The following is a 16,754-nucleotide window of genomic DNA, read 5'->3' on the forward strand; positions in this document are numbered from 1 at the left end:
ATTCAGGGGATACATGTTCAGACTGGTTACTGGAGTATACTGCATGATGCTGAGGTATGAGGTACAACTGATCTCCTCACCCAGGCACTGAGCATAGTACCCAACAGCTTTTCAGCCCCTGCCCTCCTCCCCACTCCCCTCTCTATCAGTCTCCAGTGTCTGTTGTTGCCATCCTATGTCCATGAGCACCCACTGTTTAGCTCCCGACAGTTCATTTCTTAACTAGAGACAGAGACATTCCTTACTTACCATATCCAGCAATGACTCCCCAACTGTAAGCAAACGACTTAACACTCTAACACACGCCAGCCCTAAAGTAGACTGGCAACTGAACAGGGCCCAGGAAAGAATGCTAGTAGGGAAAAAGGCACTAATAAAATCAACAACATCTGTGGGAAAATTCACCCAATAAAGTCAAAATCCCACTTAGTAAACTCCATAGAAAGGTAAGATCAAACATTTAGGCCTAGAGTTTATGTTTTTGCTTTTGTTCAAGACATAAATTGTAAAGTTACAGAAGTTTCACGCTATAAATTGCTGTGACAGATCAAAATATTTTCACAATTCTGCTAGGAAAGAAAATCTACTTCAGACCAGAGGACAGATGAATTTTGTCATCTATAAATTGTCTTGCTGTGCTAAAAGGAAATGTAGAGACTTTCTATGTAAATGTAACCCTAAATTAGACCTAAAATCTTAACTGGCAATTGGCAACTCTGGCTGCAAAAAAAAAAAAAACCCTATCACTTAGAAAATTAAGTACAAGCAAAAACCAGGCAAACATACACATAGATCATTGATCTCCCCAAGTGTCATGTGGGAGGTGGAGAAAGTATATGGCTGTGACAGACACTCTGGTTGCCTGCCCAATACCCATTCTCCTTCCTCGGCAAGAGAACACTGGGTATTGGGGCCAACTCAAAGACAACATCTCCCCTGAACACGGAGGCGGCCAACAAGAGACTGAAAGCAGCTACTGGGTGGGACTTCTAAGAAGTCTTCTTTTGCCCAACCTATCCCACTTTTCATTTCTGCTGCCTGAATCGTGGGTGTGATGTCTGTAGCATATCCAGCATCGATCTCTGACCATAAGATGATGATGGAGAGGGAAGCCATACCTAATGGTAGAATAAATAGGTAAAAGGATTCAAAAAATTACTTGCTACACAAAGAGACACGACTTCTCAAGGAAAAGACAATCAACAGATGCCAACCTCAAGATGACAAAGGTGTAGGAATTATTGATGACTCTAAAACAGCTATAATAACAATGCTCCATGAGGTTCCTCTAAGGTCTGAATTGTGCGACTCTTCCCCAAAAACAACTCATTCATATGAGTAGCCTAACCCTCAATGTGTCTGTACTTGAAAGACAGGGCCTATAAAAAGGTAATAAAGTTATGTGAGGTCAAAGAGCAGAGCCTTAATCCAACAGGACTGTTGCCCTTATGAGAAGACAAAGAGACACAAGAGTTCTCTCCCTCCCTTTCCTCACGTGCACACAAAAAAGGCCACGTGAGCACTCAGAGAGAAGGCGGTGTCTGCAAGCCACCAAGAGAGCTCACAGAAACAGAATCTGCCAGCACCTTGAAGTGGAACTTCTAGACTCCAAAACTATGAGAAAATACATTTCTGTTGTTTAAAGCTGGCCTGTGGTATTTTGTTATAGTGGCCCCAGCTAACTAATAGAGCAGGTAAACAATATGAGAAAGAAACCTGGAACTTCAAGAATGAAGGAAAAGCAAGAGAAATGGCAATGTCTGGGTAAATCTAATAGACTACTTCTTTCTTCTTAAGAGCTATAAAATATGAATGATGGGTATGTGTATAAATTAGAACATTGGTGGGGTTTTCCAAGTATGTATATGTAAAACCTCAATATAAAGAAGAAAGGCTAAAGGACTCTAATCTATATGGTGGTAAGGTTTCCATACCACCCTTGTGGTAAAATGTGACTGTGAAAAGTTAAGTATATATACTGTAATACCCAGAACCACCACCAAAAAAACCCACATAAAGAAATGTGGTCCAACACTCAATAGACACACTGGAAAAGAAAACTAAATGTGTATGCAACTAACAGAGTCTCAAAATAAATGAGGCAAAAACTGATCAAACTAAAAGGAGACAGACAAATCCAAAATTATTTTTAGAGAATTCACCCCTCTCTCAGTAACTGATAGAATAAGTAGGATAAAGAAAACATGGACAGGCTGGGCGCGGTGGCTCACGCCTGTAATCCCAGCACTTTGGGAGGCCAAAGCAGGCAGATCACCTGAGGTCAGGAGTTCCAGACCAGCCTGGTCAACATGGCGAAACCCTGTCTCTACTAAAAATACAAAAATTAGCCAGGCGTAGTGGCGGGCACCTATAATCCTAGCTACTTGGGAGGCTGAGGCAGGAGAATCGCTTGAACCTGGGAGATGGAGGTTGCAGTGAGCCGAGATCACACCATTGCACTCCTCTAGCCTGGGCAACAAAGCAAGACCCCATCTCAAAAAAAAAAAAAAAAGACATGTACAAATTAAACTAGAAAACAATAACAAAAAGGTATATGGAAAATCCCCAAATATTTGGAAACTAAACAAAGGAAATCTCCAAAGAAATTAGAAAATGGTTTAAATCAAATGAAAATTAAAATGTAACATTAAAAGTTGAGGGATAGCCAGACATGGTGGCTCACGCCTATAATCCCAGCACTTTGGGAGGCTGAGGCAGGCAGATCACGAGGCATGTGATCGAGACCAGCCTGACCAATATGGTGAAACCCCGTCTCAACTAAAAATACAAAAATTAGCTGGGCGTGGTGGTGTGTGCCTGTAATCCCAGCTACTCGGGAGGCTGAGGCAGGAGAACTGCTTGAACCCAGGAAGCAGAGGTTGTAGTGAGACAAGATCGCGCCACTGCACTCCAGTCTGGTGACAGACCGAGACTCCGTCTCCAAAAAAAAAAAAAAATTTGAGGGATAAAGCTAAAGCAGGGCTTACAAGGAAATTTACAGTATTAAAGGCTTATCTATACCACAGAGATAAACCTATAGGCCTCAAGTTCTGAGAGTTAAATAAAATTATACATGTTAAAGCAACTGCATAGTAGGTGCTCAATAAAATATATATGAATAAAGAACAAATGAACAAAGAAATGAAAGAAAAACAAACAGGCGATAAACAGACAAAATTCCAAGTCAAGTAAATACAAAGGATTGAAGCATATTCCTGGATAGCTTTTTCAACTCAATAAAGCAACTAAGACTCTATTCACTTGCCCTGTGGGGCAGTCAAGAGCAGGAACTAGAAAGCTGCTAGAGCTCTGATCTAAACCTAGTTCACACCTTTTATTGCACCACAATGTTATGTGTAACACTGACACTTCCTCTTTATTAAGCAGGTTCACCTACTCCAAAAAGCAAGGAGCAGTTTTTCTCACGCTCGCTCACATTTGTTTACAGTCCAATCTAATGTCACCGGAATCCCTACACTGGTTTGTGGCCAGCACTTGCCAGAAGTCTAGTCACAAAGAGGCTCATAGAACATGACACAATGACTTTAGGTTGCTTCACACACTCACGTTTCTTCATCTTCCTGTAAAAATAAATTTCTACACAGATGACTCCCCTCACATTGAGAAGCACAAAGAGCCAGAAGTGAGAGAGAAAGGGGAGGCGAACCAATGCTTATTCACTGAGCACCTACTGTCAGCCAAGGCACTTCACACTCTGGTTCATTCCACTTTCTCAACAATTTGTGAGGAAGTCACAACCATCCAAAAGCACAAAAAAAGAAAGGGAAAAGAAAATCCGGGCCTTTCCACGCCACCACCTCAAAATAGAGATCAGGACATCTACCCCATCAGCCATTCCGCTCTGCAGGAATGGCTACAGAACATTTACCCAGTTAACACTGGGGCTCAGGCTTTCTCAAGTCCCCACCGTCTCTCATCAATAAACTCCTGACCAGGCAAGGGACCATGCAGAGCTCCAATTTCCAAGCTCCTAGGACCAAAAATAAATCTATGTACATTTGTGCTTCTAAATTAGTAGCTTACAATGCTTACCACTTTGTTGTGATGAATGATGCAAGACCTTTAAACCACAAGGGACAGGAAACGAGTGCTAACTTTGTGACTTAACCACACCTACGTTTCCCATTTAAAACAGCAAGAAAACATTTTTGACTACTTCCTGCAAGATTAGTTGCTTCTGAAATATGATTCCAGAATATCCCAACTTGTCTCTGGTATATTTTATCAGCTGACAAACATTTGATCACACGTGCACGCTCTTAGTTAACATAAATGTGGTCATCACCAGAAGCCAGTGTTCTTCAGCAGCTGCTCCTGCAAAACAGCATCTCTCTGATATATTAAGAGTCTGGAGTGGTGAATGTAAGAGTTACCGAAAAAATTATAAGCTGAAGTTGAAATATTTTCTTTGTGCAGCCCAGTGGACTAACACATGTTCTTTGTAGTCTACTGTCCTAGACCACTAGGGGGTATCTGATAGGACATGCAGTTCCCCAGATGGTGGTTATTATTTAACAGCATTAACCAGAGGAGCTTGAAAGGGTTTGTTGTTGTTGTTGTTAACAGCATTAACCAGAGGAGCTTGGAAGGGTTTGTTGTTGTTGTTGTTGTTGTTGTTGTTGTTGTTGTTGTTGTTAACAGCATTAACCAGAGGAGCTTGGAAGGGTTTGTTGTTGTTGTTGTTGTTGTTGTTGTTGTTGTTTTATTTTATTTTAGAGAGAGTATTTCTCTGTCGCCCAGGCTGGAGTGCAATGGCATGATCATAGGTCACTGTGGCCTCCAACTCCTGGGCTCAAGCAGTCCTCCTGCCTCAGCCTCCTGAGTAGCTGTGACTACAGGCATGCACCATCTTTTCTATTTTTTGTACAGACCGAGTCTTGCTATATTGTCCAGGCTGGTCTCAAACTCCTGGGCTCAAGTGATCCTCCCACCTAGGTACCCACAAGGAGCTGGAATTACAGGTGCACACTACCATGTCTGGCTAATTTGTTTTTTAAGTTTTTGTAGAGACAGGGTCTCATTACGTAGGCAGATCACTGGTCTCAAGTGATCCTCCTGCCTCAGCCTCCCAAAGTGCTGGGATTACAGGAATGAGCCATGGCACTTGGCCTGTTGTTTTATTTTTCAAAGGCATAAAGGCATTATATGTGTTACATTTAAAAAAGAATAAATCATGAAAAATTAGAAAGCCTCATTTAGGATGATAATCACATGATCAATGAAAAAAATTCCCACTGTTTCAAGTGGTCAGCCAGAACAACTGACAACTGTGACATTAGATAATAGATGCCTAGGCAGGCAGGGAAACATCTGCAGATGGGCTAAAGGCCTTTAGACTGTCCAGGGGCCATGCCACCTATCTCCACAGTCACAACTACAATCTAAAGGCAGTAACATCTTCTATTATTCCTCTTTGCTATTTGTCATCACTATGACCACGTACTGAGTGCCTAATACATCTAGATGCTGTGCCAGCTATTTTACATACATGATTTCCTTGAACCCTAACCATCTTGCAAGAGAAGTATTAAGTACATCCATTTGGCAAGAGGAAATGTGATCAGCATATAACCTGACCAAAAGTAAACACAGCTAGCCTAAAGCAAAAAAGAAATTTAAATTCTCTACACCACTGCTCCTTCTATTGGTATAATGATCTGCAGAAGTGTGTGTTTAATACTAATAATCTGCTAGTATATATTTTCTCTTTTTTTTTTTTAGACAGTCTCACTCTGTCGCCTAGGCTGGAGTCCAGCGGCGTGATCTTGGCTCTCTGCAACCTCTGCCACCAGGGTTCAGGAGAATCTCCTGCCTCAGCCTCCCAAGTAGCTGGGATTACAGGTGCCTGCCACCACGCCCAGCTAATTTTTGTATTTTTAGTAGAGACAGGGTTTCACCTTCTCCACCAGGCTGGTCTTGAACTCCTGACCTTGTGATCCACCCACCTTGGCCTCCTAAAGCACTGGGATTACAGGCATGAGCCACCATGCCCGGCCTTGTACTGTTTTTTAAAAAGCATTTTCATATTAACCATTTCCTTGGTTTATTCTCGCAACAAGCTTGAGAGATATGAAGGAATATGTACACTAAATATAGAAAAATTAGGCATAGTCCCAGAACCAAAAAGATATGCCTATTTAGCATGTAAGAAAGATATTTTGGCACAAATAACTTTTCCTTCAAGAATCTCATTTCAAAAACACAATTACTTAAAGTTGGCAACTTCACCAAAAACAGCATCTCCTGTGTGTAATACAATTTCTGATATATGAACATACTACCTATAACCTGACACCGTAGCAATTTGGAACTTATTCCACAATTACAAAAACCATCTTTGGGAACAAAAGAACAAATGTTTAAACTTGGAAAATAAAATTCTCAAAAGAAATTTGCATATTTATTTATTTTAATTTTCAATAGAGACAGAGTTCAGCAAATGGAACCAGTGATTGGTACCAAGAGACACAGAGACTCACTATGTTCCCAGCCTGGAGAGCAGTGGCCAGCCACAGCGTGATCACTGCACACAGCAGTTCTGAGCTCCTGGGCTCAAGTGATTCTCCTGCCTCAGCCTCCCATGTAGCTGGGACTATAGGTACATACTATCACATCTAGGTCCTGTTTAGAATTTTTAAAACTCACAAAACCGCAGGAATGGAAAAGCCTTTGGAGTTCCAGTCCAACCTTTTCTCTGCAGTGGAGTCTCTCCTCTCCACCCTCCTCCATTTGGTACATTTATGGGGAAAGAGTATTCACTACCACCACCACCAGCCGAACACTTACAGCGTGCCAAGCGTTCTAAATATGTTAGTTTGTTATTTCAATTAATGTATCAGTAACTATTATCTTCATCCTCAGTTTACAAATGAGGAAATAGAAGCTTCCACAGGCTAAGTACCTTACCCAAGTACCCCTAGGTAGCAACTACAAAACCAGGATCCAAACATAGGTCTGTGCGATTCCCCACATGGCTTCCACTTGACAGAACCTTCCTCATGCACTGGTTTTACAACACAAGGACCACCTAATCTGAAATTGCTCTTATAAATACTGTGCAAAGAAGTAGGAGCTATAACCAAACTGAGTAAAATCTGCAGGCACTCTCTTAAGTATGGTAAAGTACCTAGGGCTAGATCACCTAGTTTATAATCTCATAGCATAAATATACGAATTATACGAATCAGGTTTAGTTTATTAGGAAACTACTCTGATCATACAATGTAAAATATAGCTTCTTTGCCTCCTTCATCACTGCCTGCTCACTGTGTGAATGCGATGCAGTCACCTACTGAGACTACGATGGGTATGCTTCTGCTGAGAAAAGCTGCCACTTTTACTTTCCCCATATATGGATGCTGCCATTGTTTTCCTAGCATGCTGAATCTCCACCTTCCCTTCCTCTTTTCCCCACCCTGTGGCACAAAGAACATATTGTACAGGAAATATACTCTCTTCCTGCAAGCAAGAAAAATGGGTTTGACGGGGGGAAAAAAACCGTTTCCCATTCTGTTTTTTAAAAATATAATAAAAAGTGCAAAAGCAATTATCTCTGGGGTGTGGGATTATGAATAATTTATCTTCCTTACATTTTTCTATATCTTCTCCTAGATTTAAAAATGAACACCTTTTTCTTAACAGGTATTTATTAATTTATTTAGGAAATTTTCAAACACATACAAATGGAGTAAGAACATAATGAACCCCAAGTTCCTATGAACTAACTCCAACATCAATCACCAACACATGGGCAGCCTGTTTCTTCTCTACACCAACCCACTTCCCTTCTACCCCCACTGGGTTATTTAAGCAAATCCCAGATGTCATATCATTTTATCCAATAAATACTTCAGTTTGTATCTCTAAAATAAGGGCTATTTAAAAAATTAAAAACATTAACACAAACGCATTAAAATATAAAAAATTAGTAATACATATTACTTTTAAAATTTTAAAAAGTCTTAACAAAATCTTAAAAGAGAAAAAAAAGGAAATGCTCAATGGCATTATTGCCTAAACAGCTTACATGACTCAGCTTCACTGAAAAGGTCCAGATGCATGGCTGTCCCTTAGGCCACTAGAATAACTGGCAAAATGACCGTATCTAGTTATCAGTGTTTAAGGAGTTTACCTGTTGAGAACTGCTTCCTTGTCTCCAAGACGACTTTTAATTTTACTTGTCAGATAGTCCAAAAAGAGCGTCCAGATATCCAAACAAGAGAAGTAACCTTCATGAGTAGGCTATGGTACAAAAAAAATCCAGACAATGAAATTATTTAATGCTATTATTCCTTAGAAACACACAAATGCCAGCGTTTAATTCCAGCAGAATGATGACACCATAAGCCTAGATTCCCCAGTTTCCCGGTAATCAAAACTGGTGGATTTTAGTCGGTCTGTAACACTGGGCCTTCCTGAACCTAACAAGACAAGAGTACCACGGAACACATCATAAGGGAGATACTGTGCAGGATAAACTGAGTTATAAAATAAGTCAAACAAAAATCTATCTTAAAATCTCAGACTGTCAAGCCTGTAATCCCAGCATGTTGGGAGGCCGAAGCTGGCAGATCACGAGGTCAGGAGATCGAGACCATCCTGGCTAACACAGTGAAACCCTGTCTCTATTACAAATACAAAAAATTAGCCGGGCATGATGCGGGCGCCTACAGTCCCAGCTACTCGGGAGGCTGAGACAGGAGAATGGTGTGAACCCAGGAGGCGGAGCTTGCAGTGAGCCGACATAGCGCCACTGCACTCCAGCCTGGGCAACAGAATGAGACTCTGTCTCAAAAAAAAAAAAAAAAAAATCTGAGATGGTGGAGAGGGCTCTTACAGATTATCTAGTTTAAATCTATTTTCAAGAGAAAGAAACTGAGATTCAGAGATGTAAGCTGTTTAAGGCGAGAGTTAAAAACAGGTCCCTTTACCCCCAGCCAATGCTCTTTCCACTACAAACCATTATGAAAGCAAAAATCAGTTTCAGTGGCTTCGAAGGTGACAGGTTCACACACTGGAATGTAAGGAAAGTAACACTTGCAGTCTTCCTATAGAACAGACTGAAAATGAACTCATTAAGTCTGACCCTCAGGGCATTATCCCATTTGCAAAAGCAGGGGTGTCAAACTTGCTAATAGCAACCTCTAACCAGGTGCTGATGTGGAGGAACAAAGTGAGAAGTCTTTGTAGGATCCTAGTAGCACAATGAAGACCACTGCACTAGTTAATTTTCTCAAGGGCTCTGAGATTCTATTTCATGCAAAGTCCAGGCAACACAATCTCCAAAACCAATCCTTCCCCTGTGCATTCCGGTTCAACCTGTGGCTCCAACCCCTGATATCCCACTCAAATGCTCACTACCTGAAAGACTCCTTTGGTTTTGCTAGTGGCTGTCTCATTGGACCACATATTTGGTGACAAGATCAAATACGAAAATAAACAATAACATCACCTTCTTCGATCAGTTTCTTTCTACTACTGATCCACATGGAAATCTAGACGTTTACAAGGGCATACATGGAAGTGCCCAAGAAATAACTAACATTGGGTGGTGGTATCCAGTGGGAGTTCTCCGTACCTAAGCTGAAGTCTGAGACAGAGTAAGTATAACTTGGCTGGGTGCAATGGCTCATGCCTGTAATTCCAGCATTATGGGAGGCCAAGGCAGGTAGACTGTTTGAGACCAGGACTTCGAGACCAGCCTGGGCAACACAGTGAGGCCCAGTGTGTATATTTTAGAAAAAAAAAATAAAATATATAAAAAAAAGAAAAGAAAAGAAAAAGTGGAACTTAAAAAGCCAGGCAAACTCCAACTTCACAACCCAAAGGGCAGCTCTGGAACTAGATGGGACCAACTTCAGAAAACAAAATGACCAAGTCCTGTCTCCACCTCATACTTGGCAATACTGACAATATCCATGACATGAAGTGAACCAGGAGAATAACTAGGAAAAACAATGAATAAGCCACATGGAAATGATATGGCAGCCAGACAGAGTGGCTCACGCCTGTACTTCCAGCACTTTGGGAGGCCCAGGCGGGTGGATCTCTTGAGATGAGGAGTTCGAGACCACCCTGACCAACATGGTGTAAACTCTCTCTACTAAAAATACAAAAATTAGCCAGGCATGGTGATGCATGCCTGTGATCCCAGCTACTAAGGAGGCCAGGGCAGGAAAATCGCTTGAACCCAGGAGGTGGAGGTTACAGTGAGCTGAGATCGCGCCACTGCACTCCAGCCTGGGCAACAGAGCAAGACCCTGTCTCAAAAAAAGGAGAAAGAAATGATATGAACAGTCCTTGGACAGGCCACCAGACTTGCCCATCCAAGAGACACACTTCTTGTCCTGGGTTCAACTTGCTGAGCTTCCCTCAAGTCAATCACCAAGGTTATCCCTCCTTGGTTCAAAACTATCCACCAGCCCCCTCAAAAGAGCACAGTTCATCAGATGCATAAGGTAGAGCCTTTGAGAAAGGCTACCACATAAATCCAAGCATTATAGCTCCGTCAGAGTACTTTATAATTATACGTGTAAACTTCATGCATGTGAACTGAGGATTTGCTATATGCTCAAGGCTGGGGGAAAGGTGAGCAGACACCCCTGTATAACCTGAAGCACCACCTTTCACATCCATTCCTGGAGGCCCCACTGTGAGGGCTTGTGCACTGCCCACAGTATGCCCATGACCTGGCCTCTGATAGTTCCTGTGGACATGGTTCATTCCGGTCATCAAGATGATGGGCTGGCTCCACTTCTGAAGTCACCTAACTTTTCAAAACCTTCATAGACCCATTTTTTAAATGGACCCAGACTCCAATTTACTTTTCAGATTCCAGGGCTAACTGATCTCTGAAAATCCAGGCAGGTTTCTTTAAGAAACTAATCACACCACTCTTATCTTCCAAGTGGTTTATACTGTTTAGTTTTCATTTGCATTGGTCTATGTGATCTTCCTACGAGTCCTGGAAAGTGGAGAAATATTTTGCATCTTCCTCTTTTACAGATAAAGAACCCAAGGCTCAGAAGTCAAGTCGAGTCATGTCTTGCCCAAGGTAACAAGACAATTAAGGAACAAAATTAGAACTAGAAAGTGAATCTTTGCCAGGCATGGTGGTTCACGCCTGTAATCCCATCACTTTGAGAGGCTGAATCGGGTGGATCACCTGAGGTCAGGAATTCGAGACCAGCCTGGTCAACATGGTGAAACCCTATCCCTACTAAAAATACAAAATATTAGCCAGGCGTGGTGGCGCATGCCCGTAATACCAGTTACTCAGGAGGCCGAGGCAGGAGAATTGCTTGAACCCAGGAGGCAGAGGCTGCAGTGAGTCAAGATCGCTACATCTCACTCCAGCCTGGGTGACAAGAACAAAACTCTGTCTCAAAAAAAAAAAAAAAGAAGAAGAAGGTGTATCTTATCTGAAGGCTCTTGGTCCACAGCCCTTCCCCACAGGGTATACCATCTCAGGCACGGTTTCAGGAAGAACGGGCAAAATGAAAAACACAAGAACAAGAAGGAAGTGGTGAGGATGCACTAAGCTTAGGAGCATTAAGACAGAGAGACATAGGATTATACACAGCCAAGAGGCTCAACAAGCAAGGCGAGGTAGGAGACAGCAGACACCTGCTGAGCACTGCAAAGAAAAATGCAGGAAAAGAAACAGAAAAGGAGAAATGGTTAAAGAAGATAGATACTAGCACTATCTTCTGTCTTATGACTGTTCTTCAAAATTATGTTTATCAGTACAGTCATGTACCATGTAACAACATTTCCATCAATAATAGACTGCATGTATGACAGTGGCCCAATCAGATAATCCCGTATTTTTATTCTACCTTTTCTATGTTTAGATACAAATCCCTACCCTTGTGTTACCGCTGCCTACAGTATTCTACGCAGTACAAATAGTAGAGTAGTACTCTACACAGTAACACACTGTACAGGTTTGTGGCCTGCACCACCTAGCCTACATGTGTGATGTCTCCCATCTAGGCTTGCATAAGTGCGCTCTGTGATGTCCACACAATGATGACATCACCTAACAACACATTCATCAGAACATATCCCTGTCAATTAAGGGACGCAACGCATGACTGTACTAAAATTTGTGAATTTTAGAAACAACAGACAAAAATAGTAAGTATATTCATATAACCCTCTAGACGAGAGAAAGACACATTTTCCCACATTACTTTTTAATAAAGCTATGATAGAGTAAGATCACACTTGTTAGTGAACAGATGAGAACTTAAAGCTGTCTCTTGAGATCATTTAATTTCTTATTCTTAAGTCTTATTCCAAAGACCTCCCCTACAAGCAGGCCTTGATCCTAGATTGCACCTTGCCACCTTGTCACCATTCTACCTCCCCAGCAAAGGGCTGTCTACCCTGGTTTACCCACAGTAAGCTGGGACAGTGTACCTTTCAGGTTCCTGTCCCTCTACCTAGTGCTCAGAATCTGATTCTGTCTGGACCTCAAAGACACACCTACTCCCACAGGTGGCCAGCCTGCTCCCAGAAAGGAAGGTCCTCATACAGGAGACAGGAGAGCAGAAAGGAGCTCGTCTGACGATTGCAGGTAGAGAGAGGAGGAAAGAAGCTTGTGGTTTGCTTCATGGGCACACTTTTTCCCCAGTTACTTTCCCAATATATAAATATATAAAACCACCATTTTCAATTCGATGACACATAGGAGTCTACTGAAAGAATCATAAAAAATAAACAAGGGGAAAGACCTGAAGATGTCCATTGTAGTCTATCTTCTTAGGTGAGGAAACTGAAATCTAAGTAAATTTAAGGTATCTCCAAGGACACAGAACTAATAGAAATAAGCAGACCTCAAACACAAAACTTTTGGGTCCAATCCAAAGAATCAGGCATAAGACATGCCTACTTTAAAAGATATTTCATTTTCTTCCATACTATACACACTAGAAGACCCCATTTTACATAGAAAGTGAAATGTCAAGACATTGTCATTCCATCTCCCCCAAGTAAGCCTCCTGTTTCTGGCCTCAGAACTGGCTCCTCAGCTGCCCCATTTCTGTTATGCTATTTAACACTCACTCAATATTCTCTCAAATCCTCCTTTTTCATGGTCTCCTTTAAAATTCCTCTGGATGTCTCAAAACTGCCCCATGTCTGATGCTTCTCCCCTACATCCTCACCCTCCTGCAGCCACTTCAAGTTCTCCCAAGCACTAGTGAGCTCGGCACGGTTCTCCTCATGCTCTGCACGCACTTGCCCCCCTACCTGACACCTCTGAGCTTCTTCAAGTTTTGGCCTTCCCTCCCCTGCTCCCAGAACTGGCTCATCCTTACCACTGGGTACTCTTCTATTTTCACATGTCAAGACCTTCCTTGAGAAAGGACAGCTTTCACATCAAACCCCTGCTCCAAGTAATATACACAACCCTCCTAGCCGAGACCCTTGTCTCTCCTCTAGCCACATTAAGCTACAACACTAGTGGTTTAAAAAAAAAAAAAAACTACTTCTAAAATCAAATGTCCTCAGCGACCCATTAGTTTCATCCCTGGTACTTGCCAACAAAAAGAGCTACCTGTGTACATCCAAAAGCACGTATAAGAATGCTCACTGCAAGATCAGCAAGCACTGGAAGCAGCCAAATCAGCAGGGGAGTGGACTTGCAAACAATGACTTAACAACAGCACAATGAAAATCAACACACGACTGCCACACACAACGCAAACGAAGCTTACAAACACGATGGCCAACAAAAACACAGAAAAAACATACATTATGTGCTTTCATTCACAGAAGCTCCAAAACAGGCAAAACTAGTCTGTGGTATTAAAGTCAGGACTGGGGTTACTTCTGGGGAGAAAAGAGGGGAAGTGCTTAGAAAGGACATGAGGAGATTTCCTAGGTGCTGGCAAAATTCTATTTCTTGACTTAGGTGATGGTTACATGCATATGTCGATTTGGGGAAAATTCATCTAACTACACATAAGATTTATGCACTTTTCTGTATGTGTGTCATACTTTAATTTTAAAACGCTTATTTTAAAAACACATGGCTGGGCCGGGCACGGTGGCTCAAGCCTGTAATCCCAGCACTTTGGGAGGCCAAGACGGGCGGATCACGAGGTTAGGAGATCGAGACCATCCTGGCTAACCCGGTGAAACCCCGTCTCTACTAAAAAATACAAAAAACTAGCCGGGCGAGGTGGTGGGCGCCTGTAGTCCCAGCCACTCGGGAGGCTGAGGCAGGAGAATGGCATGAACCCGGGAGGCGGAGCTTGCAGTGAGCCGAGATCCCGCCACTGCACTCCAGCCCCGGCGACAGAGCGAGACTCCGTCTCAAAAAAAAAAAAAAAAAACACATGGCTGGGCACGGTAGCTCATACCTATAATCCCGGCACTTTAGAAGGCCCAGACGGGAGGCGCACTTGAGGCCAGGTGTTCAAAATCAGTCTCGTCAATGTAACAAGACCCAGTCACTACCAAAAACTTTAAAAACTAAAATAAAAACACACACCAACAGGCACAGGGGATAGGATGTGATAGAAATATCTAAAATTGTACTGTGGTGATGCCTGGACAGCTCTATGAATTCAATGAATATCACTGAATTATACAATGAGTGGATTTCATGGTATACACAATTATACCTCAATAAAGCCACATATGTAATTTTATATATTTTTATGTGTATGTGTGTGTATATATACACACACATACACACATACTAGAATGAGTAGGGTCACTAGAATGTAAGTAAACTCAAAGCAGGCAAACACTTTGCTTGTGAAGGTTATATGTCTAGCTCCTGGAATACAATAGGAACTCAAAAAACATTTGTTGAGGGGGAGAAAAAATTGGACACTACCAAAACTTAACTCTCAAGAGCTTCACTATATATAATCTTCTTGAGGGAGGTTTCAGTGACAGTTACAGAATAGAACTAAAGGCCCTAATTTCAGACTTTTCCTGTCTTTTGCTTTGCTCACATAATAGTGGTCAAGAGCCCTGACTCTGGGTTCAGATCCCAGCTCCACCACTTACTAACTGTATGACTCTAAGCAAAGTTACTCTTTGTGCCTCAGACTCTTTACCTATAAAACAGAGATGACAATGGTAATAGAACCTACTTCACAGGGATGTTAGGGAGATTAAACCTGTGACTCTTCACATAATAAGCATTATATTAATGTTTGGAAAATAAAGCTGAAAGAAAAAGTTCTTTCTTCTCAAAGTAACAAGGTAATAAACCATTTTTCTGGAAGGGAAGGATGGCTTTGGTGCTTTACCTGATGAAATGTGTACTTGAACAAAAGTGTCAAAAACTCCACCACAGGGAACTGGGAGTAAGACTCGATTCTTCTTAGGTGAACACTCACAAAGAGCCGAAGAAAGTCAGTAAACTTCTCGATATAGCTAAATGAGACAAGACAAAAGATAACAATAAGAAACCCAGCCACCTCCTTAGAACTTAAATTCAATCCAAAGTTCTTTCAGTACAGAACTATACGAATTTGTAATATATTTTCTTTTAAAAATATAAAGGCCTGCAACAATTACCTACAGGACAGGCAACCCTTCATTCCATTAACCACCTGAAACATAGCAGAAAAGCAACTTTAATCCTCAGACACTGTCTGCTAAAGCTTCTTATAATCTAGTGCGCTCATATTTACTAAGTCATTTGTGTTGTGACCCAATTAAAGTGAAGGGAAATCAAAAAGTTGATGGGCAGATCACTGTATTATTTCAATCTGGCAAGTCCAGAAGGCTGGTTTTCTTTCCAGGAGACCAAAATACTAAAATGAATGGTGCTAAAGACACAAAAACAAAACCAGGCTACAAATGGCATGGCATCCAGGTAAGATGTACTCAGGCTTGCAACCTAATGGCCATTTTTCCCCCTTTGGTTCCTGGTGCTAATTAAACACAGCACATCCCAATACTCTAAAAGTGATTTCAAATATAAGGGAGGAAGGCTATTAGAGCTGGGCAAGCCTCAGGGACTTTAGTCTGATGCTTCCATTTTGCAGATGAAGCCCAGAGAGGTAAAGTGACCAGGCCAAAGTCACTTAGCCAACTCATAGCAGAACGGGACTATCATCCACTCCCAATCCAGTGCTCTTTCTTTTCACTTCACAGTGAATCCCCAACTCATGTGTATTCACAAAATCATTTCACAGAGGAGTGTGGGTCACAGCTGCAAGGATAAGAGATCTCTGTTATTAAATACACAGCACATCATCACTCTCACATTTCAGAAACTGTCATTTGAAGCCCCTAAATACCAAAAGGTGATTAGAAAATGAGATGGCCATACTTTCATAAATCACATTTCAGAGACCAACACAAAAAGGTAAAGACATACTAGGCCTTAGCTGAAAATGAAATAACGGCTAAAAGCAATTCTGAAACTCATTACTGCAAAAGCTATTTTTCAAAACAAAGATATGTGAAATAATAAAAGGAGAGAAAACTACTACTTAGAAAAGCAAAACTGGCCCAGAAATAACATGTCCCATGTTGCTCCTGGGACCTATCTCCCTGAGGGTGGCCAGCCTGCCTGCCTGACCTCTATGTGGCCGAGCTTATTTGCAGCTTTTTAAAAAATACATATTAATTTGTTTTGATAAAGAGAACGGCTATCTCTGTGGATCATGGGGCCAAGTACTCGAAAAACAGTAAGGCACTAAAATCAACTGTTTCTAGAGACAGGAACATACAAAGACACTTCTCTCTGGTGTCATCAA

At 41.7% G+C, this 16,754-nt stretch overlaps 1 protein-coding gene across 3 annotated transcripts in view; it reads right to left on the reverse strand.

The window, feature by feature from the left end:
* XPO6 (exportin 6) overlaps positions 1–16,754 on the reverse strand; it is a 114,797-nt gene that overhangs the window by 39,601 nt on the left and 58,442 nt on the right. For all 3 annotated transcript variants that reach the window (XM_010388642.2, XM_030924948.1, XM_010388641.2), the window contains 2 exons: positions 15,294–15,420; positions 8,153–8,262 (listed from right to left, as the gene is read on the reverse strand). In XM_010388642.2, the coding sequence (XP_010386944.1) occupies positions 8,153–8,262; positions 15,294–15,420 (237 nt within the window). The remainder of the gene's footprint in view (positions 1–8,152; positions 8,263–15,293; positions 15,421–16,754) is intronic.

The sequence above is a fragment of the Rhinopithecus roxellana genome, chromosome 20 (assembly GCF_007565055.1).
Source record: "Rhinopithecus roxellana isolate Shanxi Qingling chromosome 20, ASM756505v1, whole genome shotgun sequence".
In the NCBI taxonomy this organism is placed as follows: Eukaryota; Metazoa; Chordata; class Mammalia; order Primates; family Cercopithecidae; genus Rhinopithecus; species Rhinopithecus roxellana.